Genomic DNA, 23,017 nt, shown 5'->3' with positions numbered 1-23,017 from the left:
AAGGCTCTATTAAAACTTAATTTTGAAATGTTTATCTTTGTAATGTCTCAATAACTTGGAGATCATACTAACTTTAGAGATGTCTAAATTATTCATGTAAAATAAGCTGACAAATTTATTCTTCTCTCCCCCAAATAATTTTCAAAGCAATTTTAATTATTTTGATAATTATTTGTGGAACATCTAAGAATTTTCCCTCTCCTGGGTTTTACAGATTGGACTAATAACTATACAGTGTTTGTGACTGACTGTACTTTTTTAGTGGAATATAAATGCCTTCAATGATAGCCATTTTTAGTCATACATATGTTCTTGGTTACAAATTAACAAATATCTGCGTATGAACAAACACCATGCTAAGAGGTTTGATTGAAGAAAATATAGCTTTTATAAAAATATATCTGAAAAACGTTTTAAAAGGAGCAGTCATGAATCACACAAATAGTTTTTAGAAGGTTAGAAGTTATTAGGAGTTTTTGTAACAGCTGTTTCAAGTACTTCCCACACTGTGCTTAGAATACAACATCATTTTTTCAGGTCAGAGTCTTGTACAGTGTGAACTGGCACAACTCTATGTGTTGGCATGACTTCCTTTCACTGCTTTCAGTGGAGATGCAATAATTTGTATCAGACAGGGCTGTAGTCACAGGTGTCCAAGTGTCAGTTCAGCAATCACTTGTGAAATGATATCATATAAATGATATAAATGGGTGTCCCTTCTCACCTGCATTTCTTTACTAGTGATTCTTCCAAACTAGTCTTCTGACCCTGGTCCTCAACTTGAATTCCCAAAAATCTGACTGGTTTGTATTGACTTTCATATCACTGAATGAGCTTTGGGGTTTAACTGCTTATAAATTGAGAATTATATGAGCCAGAAGCTATGGAACAGGAGAACAAAACTGCCCATTATCCCCTCAATCACATGCACTTTTCAAAGTAAGTCTGTACTTAAAATATCACTTCACTGATTGATGGTATTCGTTTATTATACAATAAAGTCTCTGGATAATGTAGTGTTTCATTCTCACCAAAAAAATCTAAATTATCACTCAGGAGTAGTTTTAATGCAAGTGACACTGCCTACAGTCTGCCTTCATGATTACAGGCCTGGTTAAACAGCAGTCTTAACAACAAGCATCCAGGCTGAGGAGGTTCCCAGAATTAGGAAGAGAATGCAGTCAGGCCTGAGGCAAGTGCTTACTGCAAGTACAAGCAAACCATCTCCTCCACGAAAAATAGGGGCGCTGCTGGAAATAGATCTTCTAAGGTCTAAACATATGACTGAGTTGTTGCTTTACTTCAACATGGTGAAGAATTAAAACAGTACCTTTATCCTTTTCTGCATGAACCACTTCGAAAAAACAAACAGTAAAATCCCCACAACCTCAAAAGAACTTTATGTTTTACGTACTGTTTTGCCACTACTGCTCTTCTGCCTTCTCTTCTTTTCTTCACATTTATCTCCTCTCACTCTCTCCCTTAGTACCAAGTCCACCTCGTCTCCCAGTTTTTCTAATTCCCTCTGTCATCACACTGCTGGGGGGCAGCTGTGCTTTGCCTCTGAGCTCTCCTCATGCAATTAAAGCAACGTGATTTCTACCACCACTAAACACTGTAGTAGGAACCTGCTTGACCTACTTTTGTTAACTATTTTACCATGTTGCATTTACTACATTAGCTGTTTTAATAGTTGCAGAAGCCAGTTTTGCTCAACTGTGTTAAGCAGAAGCAGCACTGCACAGCAGGAGAGGCTTGTTACGACAGGCTAACACAGACGCTAAAAGCCCCTTACAAATGGTTGACCATCTACACACTAAAGGTACAAAACCCACTTTATGGCCTTGGTTCATGCACATCTAAAAGCTGCCCAGTACTTGGTGGCTGCAAGAAGCAATAGCAGATGCTCAGCTGTGATGGCTGTGTTCTTGCTAATGAGTCTGGGGAGTTATGCCATATGCCATACCACTGTATCTTGCTGTACAGATGGGAGTAGTAATGACAGTTCTGTTTTGGGCAGAGAGTGACCAAAGGTAGAAATGGAAGGACGTGATGCTTAGGGAGCAAAACCCTGTGGCAGCAGAATCAAGAGAGGATGAGCAACTTAAACAGTTATGCTGTTCAGATGCTACCACCTAGACGAGGAAGCTCTCAGCAGAATCTATAATCATCTGGGCAACATTTTGTAATGAAATAATTCTTACTAAAGATAAAGGAATAGCAAATCTTCCCTTAAATTCATGTGAATGCATTGCAGGATCATCACTCATTTTGTTTTTTCCACTGATCGAACACGCACAGGGCTCTACAGTGGATGGTACCATAACTCCTGAAGTGTTTGGGCTCCTGGGACCAGGACAAAATACAGCTACCCTGGAAAGCACTCTCTGAAGATGGAAGGAGGGTAGAAAACATACCTAATCACAGATTCTGGTTTTTCAAGTGCTCTCTGTCTTTTCAGGTCAAGCCAAATACCCTGCTGGGAGAAATTCTTTCTCATTAGTAGTATCAGAGGGCTAAGGAAATGGACAGATTATGTTTTGATTTTCCATTCCATCCTGCTATTTAGCCTTACATAAGATTTGCATCGGTTTCTGTATTTGCAGAAGGGAAGTACAAAACAAACACAGTTATAAAGCACTCCAAGATAAAGGACTGAAGGAATGAACTATGAATATGCTACTCTTAGTTACAGTAGACATATGGAGTGGACTGCTGAAAGGTTGGGAAATCTAAGTCACAGAATTCTTACCATCTCTAACTCTGATTCTATTTAAAATGGAACTAAAACACCACAGGGAAAATTATTTCTGATAATTTCATTGCAATATTTGAGGATAATTCCTTGCCATTTTCTACTGCTTTTAATTATGAAGCTAAACATGATGTTTTTGATACTGCCGGCAAAAATGGAGCATGGAATTTTAATGTCAGGTACTCAGTTCCCTTTCTGTTTACTTCAATGATTTCTTCCCTGTGTAATACATATTAAAAGGAAAAAGTAGCTGTGCCTACAATTCTAAAACTATTCCTTGATGTCAAACACCTCATTTAAGCCATTTCCTATGCAAAAAGCTGAAAATCCAAAAACATCGGAAAGAGGTTATTGGGGAAAAATAAAAGGAAGTTACCCAGTTTGGCAGAGGGGCTATAGCAGTAACTAAGAACAGCAACCTAAGCTGCATATGTGGGAATGGTTCCTGACAGTCAGATACATTATTGCACATCTAGATGCAACTGTGCAAAGTCCTCCATGGTGGCAGCAAGGAAACTGTAAATGGAACAGCAACAGAAGCAAAACTTTGCACCAGAGCTAAGAAGGGCATCACCCAAACACTCATACAGGCAGTCCTGAATCAGGGCACTGATCTATTTTGATAAGGACTGCAAGCTGGGGAAAATATCCCCTTTCATATAGCATTTCACCATGACTAGAATAAAATTAGCATCTCACCCATATCTTTTGTGGTTACTGGCAAGTTCACTAAGATTAAAAGGAATATTTGTACAAATATTTCCAACATGCTAGAGAAAAAGTAAATGGCTGCAGCTCTGCTTAAGCAAGGGGATGCAACATGTGCAATGGAAATCTTGCAGAAGTATGCTGAATCCATGTTGATACCATAATCCCTAACACAGAGAAAGTCTAATTCCCTTCTAAAAAAAGTTCTCCCTCGTTACTGGGACCTTACCCATATATGGGCCTTTTTGGATGTTGTTTTTAACATTAGTTACAAAATTAAATACATAGTAATGGGGAGGAGACATAACACTGTGATTACGAAGGAGCAGGATCTCGTCAAGAAAAGTTTCCCTTGCCTCCTTTCCCTCTGCCATTTATTTGCTGCTATCTCATTTGTACAGAACTTGAGATGACATTCAAAGGTAGTTCTTTATCTGGTGAATACTGAACTGTGCTAATTGAAGACACTTTTTTTTGTTGTTGTTTGTCTCTCAACTCTAATTAAAATTTCTAATTGGAATTTACAACCATGCCTGCAGTGTGTTGTTCTCACAGATGATACGCCACGAGAGTCATGGTGTCCTCCCAGAGGATGAAGAATAATGTCTCTGGCTCACGGGTGATTTGCTCAGTTCCTTCACAAACACTGAGGACTATCTTCAAAACCTCCTGGAGGCAAACAGCGGTTCCCACATAATTATGTGACAAATAAGCCACAGCCCACGCAGTGAACGAGTCTGATGGATGGGATTCTCAGATATTTCTGCCTTCATCATTCATAATTTACTAGAGCATGATGCCACTAGTAATCAATATTAAAGGCCCTCAGCCAAGAAAGCCAGCACAGAACACAGTTGCAGTGTGTGTAACCTGGCAAGGAAGCACTGAATTATATCTGCAGCTCACCAAGCTCATGTTTCCAGCTCACTGTGAGATTCAGGTACAGGGGACAAGACTACCCTGTTGCTCTGTGTTTATTTCTGAGATATTACAAGGATTCATTTGCTGTACAGTCAAATCAGGTAACTGACAATTCCAGGGTAAAACCACATTCCATAACCTCATAAGGTGGGGCATAATAGAGTCCTTTTGAGAAAGTCAATATAAAAGGTAGTCAGACAAAGAACTATTAAAACCGGAGGGATTCTTCAGTTTCTCCAACCACTCCTGCAAGTATGTCCATTTCCTTTATGCAATTTTTGCATATGTTACTTTTAAAGTTAAATAATCTGCACATCTGTCTTTGACAAGCATGTTCTAGGCCATGTAATGTTACTTTTCCTGTCAAGATTTTTCTAGAAACACTTTCACTTTTTTGGGGAGACACATGTCTTAACCTTCTTGTTTGCCAAGTGAATAAATCCAGCTGGTGTGTAAGAAAATGGAAAGGTTTTGGTAATTTGAGTCTAGAGTAACAGGACAACAGCAGAGAAAGAAAAAAAAGGAGCTTTAGAAGAGGGGTTTTCACAAGGACAGAGTTTGGAATTTGACACAGCTGTATGGTGTGAAGAGGGTGTCTTCAGATTTGTGGAAATAAGACAGTTAATATATAAAGTAAAAAAAAAAAAGATGTTGCTTCAGATAATGTATAAACAAACTGTGAGTATACCTATATATATGTATGTAAAATATCTTGAAATGCATTGTTTAATTCATATGACATGCACAGTTAAAGATCAAATATGAAAGCTTTTATCAACAAATCTGGGAAAGTTCTGACTCTCATATTCTTTCAAAATTAATAAATAAACTTTCTTGTCAAAGCATTAACGTACAAGAGATTCTCAATTTACAGCAGAAATAATGTTCTATCTTTCTATAACAGAGCTACCAAACAGCTTACCGAGGTATTGTTGCAGAGAAACAATGACAGGTACAAGATGGTTCCTCCTACACAATCTGCAAAGAGCAGCAGCAATATCAGAGATCATCAGACAAACTAACCTGTGGTGTCATTCCATGGCAGATATACATGATTGGGATATTCTCTGTGTCTGGCCCTTGATCAAGGCACAAATCACTTTTCAGGGAATTCTGCAGCTAAAATAAACAGAAAGAAAAAGAAATCAAGCAAGTTTTACATGAGAAAAAGGGGATGTGATTACTTTTCTTAAAAAAAAAACACATGTAGTTGAGCAAGAGAATATACAAAATTAAAAATATGTTGCAGTGAAGATTTTGAAGAGAAAGCACCTGGACTACATTCTTCCTTGCTGATAATCTAACACTACTGATTTCCATAATGTTGCACAAAGTTTCAGGCAGGGTAGATTTCAGAAAGCCCTCAGAGATAGCAATAATTTTTTTGATACATGTTTTAAAAACATTAAGTCTGATGAGCCCCTGGTACACACTATATACAGAACCTGAATGTTTTAGCAGTGTGACTGGCTGAGCAGTATAGATGAGGTACTAAACAGCTTTTCAGAATCCCTCAAGAGAGTCTTCTGATTTCTGGAAATAATTCAAAAAACTTCTTTCTGCTGACACCTGGAGACTTCTGGCCAGTTGTTATGCATTAGCTCCCCTTTGCTTTATTCCAGGCTAACCCCCACACAGCAATGAACAGACTGCAAAGTACTTGGCCCTGGTCATCACAAAGTCCTGTATATTATTACCTGCGCAATGCTGAGACAGAGTTTTCTGAAAGTGAAGTGCTAAATTAATGAGCACAGATAGCTGGAAGGCCTTTTTAAAGTGTGGGGCCAAAGATGTGGATTGCATACCCACGGACATGTATAAGGGTGTTCAGTGGTGTAAAATCGGTTCAGAAAAGAGGAGAGGGCTGTGTGATGGACAGAGTGAAGAGGTGATGTGGTTTGCAGCCATCTGCGATTAACTGCGCAGTCCTGTCAGCTGTGCACAGGAGCCTCCTTCGAGGAAAACAAATTCATATGCTTAGGAAGGAAGTCTAGAACTGCACTAGCATGTAAGAAGTGTGGACAAGCCAGAGACTGAAGTCAGACAGCGAATAAAATCAAAACCACCAACTCATCTCTACAAGACTTCCAACTCCAAACCGAACTCTAAATTCAGTAATAGACAGGACAGATCTCAATGTTAAAGAGAAAATATGCATTAGGTATCAATTCTGGCATTATTCTCAAGAATTAAAGCACTGAGAATAAAACAAAGTCTCCTCTCTCTAGGTGTCCTAGCTCTCATCCATAAATGTTACCATAACCACGACTCTAATCATGGTCAGATGTCTAGGCACCACTCTCTATCCAAAGCAATGATAAATATCAGACTTATTAATTCATGCCTGGATCCATCCCTACCTTTGTGTTTTCAAAACCTCTTCCATAAACTGCAGTTCTAATGCTTGTCCTAGACCTAATGCTATAATCTTTTCCACAACAATCCCCATAATAAAGGAAGCAAAAAAATCTGCCTTGACCAACATCAGCATGTGACTTAGCTGAGAGGGCTGACCCAGCAGTAAAAGAGACACAGAGACTTTAGAGTCCCAAGCTTTGAAAAGAAACATGACCTTAACCTAACAGCAGCTGCCTGGTGATCAGGTACTACAGAAAAAGAGACAAGACACCATATTTCTTTGGACACCAATCCTCTTATGAACCTTGAAAACAAAAAAATAAAATGAGCTCTTCAGATTTAATATATCAATCTCTTATCCCAGCTGCAACTCTACAATTTACTTAGAATATCTAAAGAGAACAGATCCCTACAGAAAATGGAAACAAAAAAGACACTGACCTGTTAACTAATAAAGCTGTTTCAAAGTCTGAGGCCCAGATTCTTAGGAACTATCCCTTTACAAAACCTACCGGCTTTGTGACAACCAGCAATTAACCTGGGTAATGCAATTTTAGCCTACCAAGACTTAATCTTAAATCCAACCCAAAATATAACCAGTTTGTCAATCCCCATGCTGAAACCCAGAAATAATTAGTCAATACTGTTGTTTGCTCCCTTTCAAACTTAGAGGCTTACAGCATACAGACATAAACTAGACTGCTGAAATTTTCAATTTGCAAAATTATCTCAACAACAAATTGCGATCAGGGAGCCACTGAATACATCAGCTCTTGGCCCACTGACAGCACTGGCTCCTAACTTCAACAGTACTGCAGAATTCAGGAAGAAAATTTGCTTCACAAACCTTTGCTTTCACAAACTCTGCTACCAATCCCAACCCTAACTATATGCCACAGTATAAACTAGACATGAATGATACAACTATTTTCTGAACTCCTACAGAATAGGAGGAAATTTTGGATTCAGGAAATAAATATGTGGGGTGACTCTGTGGGTGCCTAGATCCTAACCTTCACCCCTACTCAGATATCTTGCTAAATTACTCAGTATTTTTTTAAATTGATGATAATGTTATAGTAGCGATATCTATATTTTATACAAAAAAAAGGAAGGCAGTTGATGAATGGAGGCATTTAAAGAATAAGAAAGCAGCTGACATGCTTTGAAACATCACAGCTTTCTCCACTGTAAAACAGGCAAGCAAACAGGAAAGCAGACACGAAAGAAGATTAGATATCCAAGCAATTCTACTAAAAAGATTGGGGCACTTTATCTTTTAGTGTTATACAACAGTATTTCATAAATCAGTAAGCTGCGTATTTCTTAAAACACTCCCCCTTTGCCTGTTGCCATAGTTGTCCACTACTTCCTTTGTGATAGAATAAATAAGGCCTGCTTCTCACATCTCTCTTAGCTGATGAGATTACTCTCATACTGCAGACTACAGACTGCATCATGTGCATTACTGTGCACTCCCTAAATCATAGAATCATAGAATAGCTTGGGTTGGAAGGGATGTTGAAGATTGTCTACTTCCAACACTCCTGCCACGGGTAGGGACACCTTCCACTAGACCAGGTTACTCAAAGCCCATGAAGCCTGGACCTGAACACCTCCGGGGATGAGAAGTCCACAGTTTCTCTGGTCAACCTGTTCCAGTGCCTCACCATCCCTATAGGAAAGAATTTCTTCCTGGTATCTAATCTAAACCTGCCCTCCCTCAGCTTAAGGCCATTCCCCCTTTTCCTATCACTACATACCCTTATGAAAAGTCCCTCTCCAGCTTTCTTGTAGCCCCTGTAGGTACTAGAAGATGCCCCAAGGTCTCCTTGAAGGCTTCTCCTCTCCAGGTTGACCACTGAGTTCAGTATTTCTGTAAAAAACTTCTTATTCTTTTTGGTTTGTGTATTGTCCAAAGGCTGATGAAAAACTCTCAGCAGAATATAAAATCATAGGGTGCCTGTTGCTGATTTTCATTTTGACTTGCACAATGTAGAGTTAACCCTGAGATAAATACCTTTGCTCTCCACTGGACTTGCTTCCTTTATATTATATCATTTCCACCTGCAATCAGAGATTTTTTAGCCAGAGCTACCTACAAGCAGAACCATGCACTTGTTAGCTGCTATGTCTCCTTCTCCTCAGAAAACTCCACACCTGATTAGATCATGGCATTGCTGAGGGCAATTCCACAGTCTATGGAAGAGGCTCCTTGCACACAGGTGTGATTTTGGCATTGTTCTGAACTACTTTGGAAGGTAACCATTATCTCATGCATTTAGCAACAACCCAAACCTTTGTTGGAAGTGCTTTTATTCTCTTGTTTGATTGTACGAAAAGCCAGTGTTATTATTTTAGTTAATCATCAAAGGGGTCATGGAACTTCGTAGGATGTGCAATCCCTTCATTTGTCAAAAACAGAGCTGCTGCTCTATGGCACCCTCGAGGCTCTTGCAGAGCCATACTGGCAAACCACACAGGTCAGACTTCTTCTTGAGAAATGTCTCAAGCCAAACCTTTCACTTGTAAGGTCTGCTCTTATTAGTCACATTTCCCAAACAGGACTTCCATGCACAAAGGCAAATTTAATTCACAGGAATTAATTTTTTTTTTAATATACCACTGGATGAGAGCGTGAAAAAGATGTCCAAGGCCTACTACCTTATTAGGGGCCCATATTGACTTACTATGCTCATCTTCCATGTAGTGCACACCTGCCCTCTCTGTTTGGATTGCCAGTTTTTGAGGGGCAAGAATTGCCTTTGCTTTAATTAGCACAGTACAACTCAAGTGTGATTTCAACACAGACAAGGGCACTACTGTCACACAAGTGATGATGATCCCAAAATGCATGGATGTAGCTGCAGTTTCTGTTGAATGCAACATAATCCTAGAACCTCTCTAGTGCTGCTTTACACATGGGTTAGTTATGTGAGATTTGGTTAGTTTGGAATGTCAGTCTTTGATACCTTCTTCTAGCAAATGTCTGCTGTGATATCAGTTCTAGGGTGGATCAGGATTGCTGTTAAACGGCTGAAAGTTTAATAAGGGAAGGTATCAACCTTTAACAGTTGGATTTGATTATCTTAAAGGTCTTTCCTATTCTAAATGACTCTGTGATTCTAAATTAAGATCTGGCTACAATCTTAAGAAGGTCACAGTTGAAATACTGAGTTTATTTTGTGAATTCACCTGTTGCCACAAACTGTCAGCTCCAATGTGTCTAAAAAATTGCACCTCGAGTATTTCTATGTGGAATGCAAACCACGAAGCAAACAAACAAAAAATTAGGGAGGAAGATAACGTCCAGAATACCTCAGCATGAATGACAGCAGAGCAGCTGTCTCAGTCAACTAACCAGTAACAAATTATTTAACTGGTGACTTGAAGTTTATCTGATTCATCTACTTAGAGCCAGGCATTTCCTTCATGAATTACTTCCACTATTACACCTTTTTAGAATGGGAAATGTAAACAAGATCCTTACCACCCCATAGGCGACAGTATCTGAATACATTCTCATTTCTGGATACACGCTGACGAGATACCACCTAAAGGTCTTGCACTGGAGCTTTTTCCTTAGGGCCTTCCTCTCAGAAATATCACCAATATCAATTCCAGAGTCCTGCACATGAAACGAAGGACAGAAAAAGCAGAAAAGACATCAACAAATACACTTCTGTGTAAACTAAACATCCAGAGTCTCCCCCATTGCAATTCCCAGTTCTTGGATGTGAAGTGAGTCTGCTGCCCACACACACTCCATAAGTGTCTCAGTTAAATTATGACACAGGTCACCATGGTGGGGTCTCTGTCACAGGTTGCTTTGGTGAATGGAATCACTGCTGTTGACTTCAGCGGGGTTTCCATCCAGCTTCCAACGAGTATCACTGCTCTCTAATTTCCTGGCACTGTCCAAATCCAAAAGGAATTGGCAGGAAGCAGAAAGTTCCCCTAGAAACAACCTTATTGCTGCTGTTCCACTGTGGCCTAACCATTAGTAGATGACACTTTCTGAAGTCTGGGTCACTGTTTCACTGCAAAGAGCGGAAGCTCTGCTCACCTCTCTGAAATAGCACTTATTAAATTGCTTTTATAACGTAAAAAGAGAAGTTGCTATTTTTGTTAAAAGCATTTGCAGAATACACTCTCCCCCAGTTTTTATTCGCCTCTACATTTCTGGTTAACCTACTTCTCACTTATCATTAGAGCAGATCACAAAGCACGAGTTTCATAAAGTCCCTGTATATAAAAAATCAATAATTTATCAGATTAAAATCATGCAGTAGAAATTTTTAGAGAGGGATCTAAGTGCAAATCCATGGCTGCTCTTTGACAGGAAGTAAAATGAGACATTTTTCTCCACACTGTGCTCTACCACTCCTGCCTCAGAGCAAAACACAGGATAAATAAATTTTCATGGGGAAATCTTATAATCTATCTACTTATACAACAGCTTTTACTGAGCCATAAACACCCCAAAGATTTTGTCAGCCACAAAACAGGATTAAAAAATAACATTGAAAGCATTGAATTTTCTTAGTTACACATCAAAAAGCTATCTGTATAAGTAGGTTTCTGAACTGCTAAAGCAACAAATGCATCCCAAAGCACTGAATTAATGCTAATCTAGAACAAGTATAATTTATTATGGAAGCATTTTCTAACTGAAGTAAAATTGACTTCCACATGAGCAAAGTATACTAATAAGTAAGAAACTGAGATCTGGCATACACAGGCATAACTCATCCTTAAAAATGGTGACTCTCCTCCCCTCAAACCCTACATCATTCATAAAACTTTATGTGGAACTACTCCTCAAGTGGCCATTTTTTCCTGACTTTTGTGGCAAATGACTAGACAAGGAAAAGGCTGTAGGGTGCTGTAAGAAAACCAACTGATCTCATGAACAAATCCCGCTCATGCACTTGCTTGAGTTTCTGCCACTTGTGTGAGGAAAAGGAGGATACCAGCTCACAGACATTTGACTTCCATCACTAATAAGACTTCCTGGGATAAGGTTCTAAATTGTTTCAGTGCACCCCAACTCCTTTCTCTTGCAACCCTGCAGGCACCAACGCTTTTTTCCTCACAGTTTACTGTGTAATGTAAGAAAGAGTATCAAGGGCCTCAGTAATCATATCCTCCCATGCAGTTGGAGAAGAAAAATATCTCACATATAGCACATGGGCTTTATCATCAGCAATAAGTCAGTGTGTTCCCAAAGCTGAGAATATGATGGGAGAAAAATCCCAACAAACAAAACCAGAAGCAGAGGCAGAACACATAGAAAGCATAGTTCTTGCTTCTGGGACTTGATGAATCTTTCCTTTGGGTTTTAAGTGCTTTTCTGAATCTATTTATCTAAGTGATTGTGATGCAGAAATCACCATGGCATCTGAGATCCCTATTTGAAGCGTTCAGTACGTCAGAGAGAAGCCCACAGAGACCCCGGGAGGGCAGTCACAACACACTGCCAAATGAGTCTGACTCCTTTTTAGTATTCCTGTTATTAGCTCTCAAAGACTAAAACCTTTGGAAATATCTGACTTCTCAGAGATCTGTGAATTTTTCCATGGAAAAATCAGGTCCTGTGGTTAACATTTTTGAATAACATATTTCATGGAAAGTCCTGACTATTATAACTGAATGCATTTTTATTACCTACACAGTCCATCACCAGTGCACTGTTTCATCAGCTTCCAGACAGAGAATTACTCCTGTAGTTACCCACTTGTGTAACAGTATTTGGCAACGCTATCCCTTTGTTCTCTCTGCATGTCTCTCAAAATTAGGTCTTGACATCTTTTTCTCTTATCTGAAGCTAGGTTTGGCTTGAAAATTGCCCCTTTTTGGTATTTCACCATCCCTAGTTTTTCTCATCCGCCGTCTCTTTGTCTCATGACTACTGGAAGTCTGTATTACAAGTGTCCCACAAGCTTTAAGTTACTTTTTTAGTTTGCTTCTTTACACTGAATTCTCCCCCTTTCTCCTGATGTTTCTGAGCCAACCAGAGCCTGAGTTGCTCCTGACCTTTAGATGTCTCAAAGAGGACTCCCACTAATGATGTATATGATTTTCTTTATGCTGACTGATTCAGTTACAGTGCTTGGGAGTGTAATTTTGTACTGTACTTTCCTGCTTTCCTCAAACAGGTACTTGCTTCCTACTGTTCCAGATTCAGCTCAGTACACACAAGTTTTAGCATGGGAAAGTAAGAGGAATTCCCTGGTCTCCAGAACTTTTCCCTAATTCTTGGCACCAGGCCTTGCACAATGAACACAAAAATGCTATAGAACACCTTCAAAATTCTACAATTGATCTGGGATACTTGAGCACATGTTGTGCTGTCAGAACCAAACAGAACCCCAACACTCTTCATAGAATCATAGAATGGCTTAGGTTGGAAGAGACCTTAAAGATCACCTAGTTCCAAACCATCGTGGGGAGGGATGCCCTCCACTAGACCAGGTTGCTCAGAGCTCCATCCAACCTGGCCCTTAACACTTCCCAGGATGGGGCACCCACAACTTCCCTGGGCAACCTGATCCAGTGCCTCACCACTCTCACAGCAAAGAATTTCCTCCTAATATCTAATCTAAACCTACTCTCTTTCAGGTTAAACCCATCCTCCCTTCTCCTGTCAGTATATGCCCTTACAAAAAGTCCCTCTCCATCTCCCTTGTAGGCTCCCTTCAGGTACTGGAAGGTCACAATTAGGTCACCCAAAAGCCTTCTCTTTTCCAGGCTGAACAATCTCAGTTCTCTCAGCCTTTCCTCATAGGAGAGGTGCTCCATCCCTCTAATCGTCTTGGTGGCCTCCTCTGGACTCAGTCCAACAGGTCCATGTCACTCCTGTGCTGAGGATCCCAGAGCTGGATGCAGCACTCATGGTGAGGCCTCAAGACAGTGGAGCAGAGGGACTCATCCAAGTCCTTCCCTCTTTTCCACACAGTAAAATATGAAAGGTGGGTGAACACTCGAATGTACCCAGCTGTAAGTCACAGTCTTTCTGACAGGAAAACTTTTTGATGGTAACCAAGGTTCCACACTGCCTTGGAACATCCTGCAGCAACTACCAGACAATGAGCAGATCCAGGCTTTATAGGCCTGTTAGAAAAGTGAAAACTAAGCTGTTCCCCAGGGCATTTCAAATAACTATGTGGGCACGTTTGTGTTTATTTGGTTTTCTGCAATGGTGAGAAAAACTAAGGAAGGTTCTTTGTGCTACAGGTTCTGTACATGCACATAGTAACAGATTTCTCCCTGTAACAGAGGCATCTTGGTACATTACAGAAGAGACTACCAGTATTAAAAGCTGATTTAGAATTTGCCATTTCCAGCTTTTAAGTCTCCTCTATGGTTTGACAGCAGCAACCTTTGTGAAAATGAAGAGAGAATATAAGTTCAGTGCAATGATGATTAGTACATTTGTGGTGGGAAAATGACTGGAGATTCAAGTAGTAAAAAAACTTGTTATTCCTCTTTAAAAATATAAACAAAATCAGTGTTGGCAGTACAAGATCTACTGTGAAAACATCTTGATGCATTTTGTGATGTGAAGAAATCAGTTCAGTTCACACACTGCATTTACTTTTCCTTTGGTTAATAACTTTTACTTTGTTTAATAAATTAATTTTAATATGTATTATAGCAGGCTTATTTTTTTCTGCTCCATCAGCACAGTTAAGACTGTTATTATTACTTGTTAAATGAGAATTTAGTAACAATAACAACAATTTATCTTTGCCTTCTTTATGAATTTCACTTCAAATTGCATTCAAATCTCAAGTTTGCACAAGCTTAAGCACCACCACAATCACATCTGGATGAATATTACGCAACTATGTGTATAATACAGCGTATCCTGGTTATCAAAAGGAATTTCTAAATTTTGTGCTGTTTTTGCAAGTCAAAAAATTGAAACTTAATCAATGAAGATCAACCAATCTTCAAGAAAATAACTAACAATAAAAAGTAGAATCTGAAATTTAAATCTATCAGGTTAATCACAAATAAATTTCATTTGAAATTGTTTTGACAAAAAATAAGTAACCCTATCCAGTCCAGAAATGTCTTATTCTTGTATGAACTGCTGTGTGACTACACAAAACAGGGACACTTAAAGGGCAACTTGGATATCGTGAACATGGGACTAACTTTTAGCAAAGTCTTTTACCTACATCAGGTTGTAGAGGACCTTTTCTTTCCTGGTACTTTCATGGTAAATTTTGTGGCTAAGGCTGCAACCTGAAAATAGGACAGTGACTTCCCCACGTTGCCAAAATTATCTAGTTTTAATCACGAGAGATGAAAGATGCTATTGAAAGCAGCTGAATCAACATTAGCATTCATATATCTAGCTGTTTTTTTTATTCTAACCTCTTTTACTTATTAAACTAGAGGAGAAGTACAGCATTTTATCTCTTGAAACAGAAATTGCAGCAACACCAGTTTCTCAGAACAGTTGTGAAATCACTAAGAGATTTTACAGAAATTTTATTAAAGTAAAATTAAATTGTCCTTTAATTTATTAAGCCTAGACTATTTGCTTTTGCTGTAATGTCATATGCCCCACATTTGCATCAACAGATGTCAGCATCCCTCCTCCTTGGCAGAACTCTCTTCCCAAATCTGGAGGAATTATAGCTCTCACTGATGGTAAATAGGAGACTCAAATTCAAAATAAGATGTATAATGTAGATTGGATGCTTTTTTCCCCCCCAATTTTCTCCAACTACTACATTAAAATGTCCAGGAAGAGCCATCGGTGAGAATGATGAACTTGAAAAGAAATTAATTTTTAAGGGACTTAAAGAAGACAAAGAAATTATTCTAGAATAAGACACAAAACCACGTATATATATGTTTATTTGTAAGTGTGTATGTATAGGCATATCTTATGTGATACATAAATACATACACACATGTATACAAATAGAATCCTACCAGGAAAATCAAAATTCAGGGTAGGAACCGAACCCAAAAGGATCTAAAGCCAAAGCTCGCAAACCCTGGTCTTTGTGACTCACCTCCTGGGGTATGTTCCACGCCATGTAGACGTGGCTCTTAAACTCATCCATCCAGACTTCGGCCACCCTCAGCGCGTTCCTCCGGACGTGAGCAGTCAGATCTTCTGTGTATGGCTTATGTGCTCTTTCAATGTGGGCAATCCTGGAGCAAGGCAGAACCTCAACACTACCACCACACTGCCATACCTAGGAGGAAAAAAAAGACACGCTGCTAACTGAGAGCTCCCTGCACCACTGTGGGCATCTAGCAAAGACATTGAAATTGTTTTATTTCTATGCTTGTCATTGTTGCAAAGGAGAATAAGTTCTCAAGACTTGTTTGAGAGGATTTCTTTAGACAGTTGTGAGAGGAGAGAGTTATTACCTTGCCCTATCATGAGTTTCTACTACTACTTAATCTTAGTGCAGAACTTCTGCATTACCAGTAGCCTCTCATTGCAATCTTCCTGGATCAATTTATCTATTCTCAAGATTATAAAATAATTATTTATAGGGCATTCAAAACAGTAACAAAAACAACTGGTTCAAGAAATGCCCTACAGGCATTTCTCTAAGGTTTTGCACAGTCCATCTCAACACACACACACACTTCTCAGAACCCAGAACTAGGCAGCCTGTCATAACAGGGAAATTAAGCCAATCAACTTTTTAAGACCACTAAAGTTTCAGGTTCTAGGAAGATGAAGAATATAAATGCACCTTATGCTTTGCATTAAACATAGTTCAGAAAGGAGTGACAAAGACCAAGACCGCCTAATGACAGTGTTGTGTGAACAATTTCATCAGTCACTACTCTTACAATACATTTACAATGCAGGTTCCTGTACCTACTCGACTATGTTCCCACAACTGAGCTAATGTCCATAACATTAATCATACATATTGCATTAATTTCTGATTTCCTCTTCCTGCTTTCAACAAAAGAGAAAAACACTTTGGCAGAGTTAAGAGTCAGTGAAGTACATGTATTATTTTACATGGAAGCTCTTTTTCCGTGTATCTTGTATTACGTAAACTTCCTGACAAGATCAAGGCAGCCCATTCATAATGGTTGAGTGGATGCTGCTCAGGTGAAGCCCCAGATGTACTCCAGCTGTTTGATCCTGCTGAACAAGTACCTCAGCGTCCCAGAGGCAGGTGTACTCACTGAGAAGTGACAGAGTTTGCCTTATGATACTGCCAGCAGAGATTCCTGAAGCTTGGTATCTCATCCTGAGAGAGCAAAAATGAGAGCAAGGGTGCTTCTTCCTCATACAGCTCATCCAGGAGAGTATATTCTGGTCTCCCTCCTAGTGGCCAGGGAAGTGGGTTGGCAGAACATCCTGTTCTGGAGCTGATCTCAGACTCCTCAGGTCTGTCCATCCTATAGGCATATGCTCTACTAAGGAGGCACTTTGTTTCAGTCATTCATTTTATATATTTAGACATCTGGCTTGAATACAGCATTTAGGCATTTGGCAACTCCCGAGACCAGAAAATGGGGCATGAATTCAGAATGTTTACAAAGCTTTTTCTGAACTGGTGCCTAATTGCATTCAGCATATGTTGGGAGAAGAGACAGAGCCTTGGTTTTCAGAGCTCTATGGAAAATGAGCTATCCTATGAACCTGCTGTACAGTCAGGAAGGAAGCTGAAAAGACTTCAGCATGTCTCTGTGTCCAGAACTTGGAAAACCATAAAAGTAAATAAACATAACCATTATCAACATCAGGGTAAAACTGAGATGATCATAAATATTTAAAAATAAATGTGAAATTGATCTGGCATAAGAATAAATAATCTGGAAACAACATTTGTGTCCCATCTTTCTAAATGTTATATTAAGTGGGCAATCCAGCTTAATGATCTAACAAAATGAATAGTTTGTCAAATGTTTAATTATAAATGGTCAGCTACATCTCCTAATAAAGATTAAATGTGAAGTATCATCAGGCTGTGTTCACACAATGCCTGCTTTCAGTCCAAGTCACTTCTCAGTACAGCACTGACATCCAGCTATAAATATTTTCAGAGTTACTCACTGTACACTGCTTAAATTAGTATCATAAAAGACATGAAAGATGTAGAGATGGTCGTAACTTAGCCTAGGACAAAGCACTTCACACACCACATGCACTGCCTACTCTGCCCAGCCTTTGCTCATTTTAACTAGGGGTGGCCTTGATTCAAGTCTAACATGTGAACACCAAATCTTTTGTGGGATTTTCAGAGTTAGGTCTGAATGCCATCTTGACAACAAGTTGAGCCAAAAATTCACAGTCTGTAGTAAGCTGCATTTCCAAGTAAATTTCTAGGAACTGAAAATCTGAAGAGCAGACTCACCTATAATTTTAGTATTGATTCAGTAATCAGTGAAATCTGATTTGACTTTATAATGAACTTGTATGTTTTCAAAAAACATCCTGAGATGACCAAATCCGTACTATAGTTTGTAAATAACAATTACTTACTAACTATCTGAATAAACATCAGTCAATCAAATCCAATGGCCACTTCTTCCTCCCAGACCTTGTTGGTCTTTGCTCTATTTGTAAAGACTAGTTAATTACCATCAATTAATTAGTACAGATGCTGACAGAACCGGAGGGTTGTATTAAACAGTTTAGAAACCATATTCTGTTAATTCTGAGCAAACATCTCCAAAAATCCATGAAACTGTGATTAACATGCAGCAAAACTGGATTAGAGGTGTACACTAATAGGTTCCATATATCAAGATGAATAAAAGGCCTTTAATTAACGAATTTTTAAAGAAAACACAAGAAACACACGGGCTCTGAAGATATGTAAGTTACAGTTGTGCAGAGCTTACAGTCAGAGCACTCAGAGCCCTTGCAGAGTGAAGGCAGAGACAGTGCTTTAGGAGGGCAGAAAGCACAATCCTGACATACTCAGCTGGTCACATCTGGGACAAGCCATAGTCCCTTTCTCTCCCAGAAGCTTTCGTTGCCAGCACATCGAGGAAACTCTTTTATCTGAACATTTCATTGCACTGAGGGAGTGGTCAGTTGTAAAATACCAAAATGTAGGTAGGTATGCATTAAAGTGGGACTTTCAAAGGACATGAAACTCTCCTGTAACCTCCTGGAATTCTGGATTAGCAGCTTCCTAAAACGTGCAAACGCTCCAGCCAAGGAATGAAGAGCTTTGCTATTCATACAATAAATATTAAACACTGTACTGAACTGGATATATGAATACTAAACAAGGAACACAATTAACTACTACAAGAAGTGTCAGGGTTTTTTTCAATTCTTCCCTGATTATATTTTAAATAATGAAATTTCTTGCCACTTGTTTCTTTCCCTCTTAGATCAACTGTCCACTTGAATCTGATCACTTCTACCTCCCACCATCTCCTTTACTCATCTACACAAATCCACAGTGCTCTAACCACTGCCTTGGACCCCTTATGGATAACTGGATGATTTTCAAGGTATCTTGAGAAGGTATAAATCTCATATCAAAAGTGCACAGAAGAGACTAATTAAGTACTCTGAATCTCTTAGTCAATAATAATTTTTAGGGTTTTTTTTAATTAATATTTTAATACTAAGAAATATATTTTCTTAAAAACTCTACTCAGAGGGAAATTGCAAAGCCTTTTAGAGTGATCTGTTCTTCATCTAATAAAATTCCTCTAGATGAGAGATTGTCTTTATAGTTGAGAAACAGGAATAGCAATGGAGGGGTCAGTTCCTCACAACTTCACACATTTCCCTCGTGAATTTTACAGTTTTGTTGCTGTCATTAGCGTTCTTATTCATGCTCCATCCATACTGAATAGCTTTCTACTTCTCCAGAACTGTTATTTTATGTGATGGCTATAAATATATACAAAAGTTTAAAATTGGTGAGCTTTTGCAAATTATCACCCATGACTTTAGCAGGAAGTCTAAAGATAAAAGAGCTTCAAAGACTTTTTTTTAATCACATGGAAGGGTTTGAAGAAAAATGTTATATCTCTGAGCATACCGCGGCTGAAATCAGTAATACTTAATGACTAACCTGCTTGTACAAATTGCAAGGAAGAAAACGTGATTAATTTCCTCAACTATGGTTAAAAGGAAATTCAGCACCTTTTCCTGTTGCCTATGAAGATGTTTTACCTATCGTAGGTAAGAGGTGAAAATTGCCAGCAATAGTCTCAATTTCCTGACAAATCTCTAAATATACACAAGCACTTGTAAAAAATAACATGTGCTTTCATCACTGTGACACAATAAATAGCAATTCACATTTCATGCTGTAAAAGCACCAATTTCAAAACTGTGCCAACAGGTCTCAGACTTTGCCTTCAAGGTAAAGACCTCAGAAAGTTTTGAAGCGTGAGGGACTGTATATCTTTGGGAGCACTTCACATGATTCTGGAGCTCCAGAAAGGCAGAAAGTTTGCTTTGCTTTGGGGGAATTTCTTGAGGTTCTGGTCCTGATGGTTCAATTTGCACAAACAGTCTTTCAGAAAAAGAACTCACCAACTGGAGTTTCCCTTCCAAAGAGCTCTCAGAGTCCACTTCACTGTGTTTTCAATGCTCTCTTCCAAGAGGGCCTTAGAAAGGGCTCTTTATTCTTGAATTTCCTGAGGAGGTTCATACATTTGGTATAGCCCCAAGAAGGGCTTAGATGGATTCCTCCTCTTGAAAGGGTTCTTTGTTCCTTCATCACTAGCAAAAGGTAGTAAAATTCCATAAAAAATTTCAAGGTCTAAAGGGACAGTAGCAGTGCCAAGGCGAAGACTTACAAAGCTGAAAGACTGAAAGCCTGTGACCTAAACTAAGCAAAGCAAGTGAGAGATGATAGGAACATTAATGTTATACAGGGAATCTACTGGGGGGGGGAAAAAAAGAGGGGAATTTCCCTTTTAAATCTTCAGTTGTTATGTCTTACCTGGAGAATTTGTCCAAGCTCTAAGCACTTCATACTGTTAATTTACCAAAGGTACATTTACACATAGTTATAATTGTGGCCCTAGATCTGTGTGAATTTATGTTCACTAAGCTTAGGGTAACACCACAGAGCAAACAGAAAACATGATCTTCACATTGGGAGAGCCAGAAAGGCAGCGGACACGTAAAACCACGGAGAGGACACAGGTGGTGGCACACATCCTTACAAATGTCTAAAACCATCTGGTCACAATTTTTTTAAAGCAAATTCCATTCACATCTGGAAAATCTGTTTGACTAGGCAAAGGTCTTCCCTTCTATTTAGCTTTATTTTTTAAATCCACATCCTTTAGTAAATCCTTTCCAATTTCATTTAAACATATTTGAATTTGCATATTTAATCAAAACAATTACAGCTCTGAAGCTGATCCCTCTCTTGAATATTTAATTTATACTTCATTATAAAATGATATAACACTTCTTCATTAGAAGAGTTTCTTTTTATCTCTTTAATCACTGAATGTTCTTTTCATGTTATAGAACCTAAATCTAGTAAAAAAATTAACCCTACATGAGGCTGAGCAGTTTATTAGCATGTACTGCATTCATTAAATTTACACAGATTGTGCAGTTTCTCCCAGAGCTGATGTGACCTTGTTTGAAATCATCCTTTCCTTTGGACTGCAAACAAAACCTTTTAATAATTAAGTGATTTCTCAAAAAGCTGAAGTAATTTCTAGCTTCTGTGGAGGTTACAAACGACAAAATTAGAAGAACTCATTAAAGATGCCCTCAAGATGAAAAAAATAGTCAGTGTGAATTAATTACTACTGTGGATACAAACTAACAGTTACCAATATCTTTAAAATTTATTCTGGGGAACAATTTAATGTAAAAACTATTTGTAAATCTTGCTAACCTCTGTCATTACCATTCATTGCTTACTGATAACCAGTAATGAGCCTGATACATGTGAGTATGAATAAATTAATTTTATTCAAGACCATGATCATTTTGAGTCTGTATTTTTACTTTGGTATCTTGACAGGTGACTGCAGAAAGGACAGAGAGAATGGTCAGACACAGAGATCACTGAAATCAATGTTCACATCTCCAGTTGCAATCAGTGGGTTTATAATCACACCCTGGAAGTTTTTGAATTGTCATGTGCATTTGGGTATCTGCCTCTGTAGACCTAGAAACTACACTCACTGGATGAAATATGTAAATCTTTATTTAGTCACACCTTCACTGAAGTCAGATAGTCTTCATTAAATAATTGGAGTATTGACAATAAGTATTGATGAATTTGGCTAATTTTCCCCAGAGTTCAGCAAGAAGACATGCACAGCTTTGCTTATTCCACTGGTCTCACATAGCTTCCTCTCACTAAAAGAAGTCTGCCCAAACAGTAGGACTAAACACAGGGTCCTGGCCTGAGGCACAGAAACTCAGGATTAGAAAAATGAAAATATAGGCGGACAGGAAGAGGAAGAAAATGCACAGCTTACTGAAGCTATGGTTCTGGTTTACTCCCTGCTTCTAGATATGGAATGATCCAGAAAAGAGAATCGTGTCATGGGTGCGTACCACAGCAGAGTGAAAGTCAGGGATGTAACTGAGTTTCAAGAGGTGACTGCCTATAGTGACAGCTCAGAACAGCATGCTGAAAGAAATCAGAGAATGGAGAGACAGATATTTAAAATTACTTCATCTGTTTTACTGAAGCTCTGTGAGGTTCTTGAAGACTAGTCTACTTATCATCACACAAGCCTATCATACTTTCAGGTAAACCTTCCTGTTTGTATGGGAAAACAGTTTTTTTCCATAACCAAGGTGATATCTTAAAGTGAAACTGTAAGCAACCTACAAAAACACACACCCACGATCTAAAAGATTTTTCAAAAGGAAAATAAAAAACTTTTACATAACTAGAGTTGTTCTTGACTTTTAAAATGTAAATTATCCCTTAAATCTAACTTTTGAAGTCATCATTAATTGCCTCATAGGCCTCATTTTACATTAATTGTGCCTCTCATTGAAAAAGTAATACATGTAAAGATTCTTCTCATATTAAATTGCCATTACTTTCCTTCCTCTTTTAGCTAATTGCTTCATTATGTACTTTTTAAATTGTTTTGTTCTGCAGGGATTAATTCTGAATGTATCTTCATGAGGTGTGAAACTTTTATGGTATGTTGTTAAACCACGTATGGTGTGTTGCTGGTTTACAATTGCAGGAACTATTCCCTGCCTGTGTCACTTGGAGATAACATGCTTCAAGGGTCATTGAAGGCATATGGTTTCATTCAGTTCTCTTTCAAACATGTCTATCTCGTTGCCAGGCACATCAG

The 23,017-nt window shown here is 38.6% G+C and overlaps 1 protein-coding gene across 4 annotated transcripts in view; it reads right to left on the bottom strand.

Moving 5' to 3' along the window:
* The window catches only part of GALNT18 (polypeptide N-acetylgalactosaminyltransferase 18), a 230,072-nt gene that overhangs the window by 42,365 nt on the left and 164,690 nt on the right, over window positions 1–23,017 (bottom strand). For all 4 annotated transcript variants that reach the window (XM_027699814.1, XM_027699797.1, XM_027699821.1 and 1 more), the window contains 3 exons: window positions 15,778–15,963; window positions 10,233–10,370; window positions 5,408–5,503 (listed from right to left, as the gene is read on the bottom strand). In XM_027699814.1, the coding sequence (XP_027555615.1) occupies window positions 5,408–5,503; window positions 10,233–10,370; window positions 15,778–15,963 (420 nt within the window). The remainder of the gene's footprint in view (window positions 1–5,407; window positions 5,504–10,232; window positions 10,371–15,777; window positions 15,964–23,017) is intronic.

Source organism: Neopelma chrysocephalum, unplaced genomic scaffold (genome assembly GCF_003984885.1).
Source record: "Neopelma chrysocephalum unplaced genomic scaffold, ASM398488v2 Primary Assembly neopelma1_24, whole genome shotgun sequence".
Classification (NCBI taxonomy): Eukaryota; Metazoa; Chordata; class Aves; order Passeriformes; family Pipridae; genus Neopelma; species Neopelma chrysocephalum.
The sequence above is the reverse complement of the archived record's forward strand: the minus strand, read 5'-3'. Positions and strand labels throughout refer to the sequence as shown.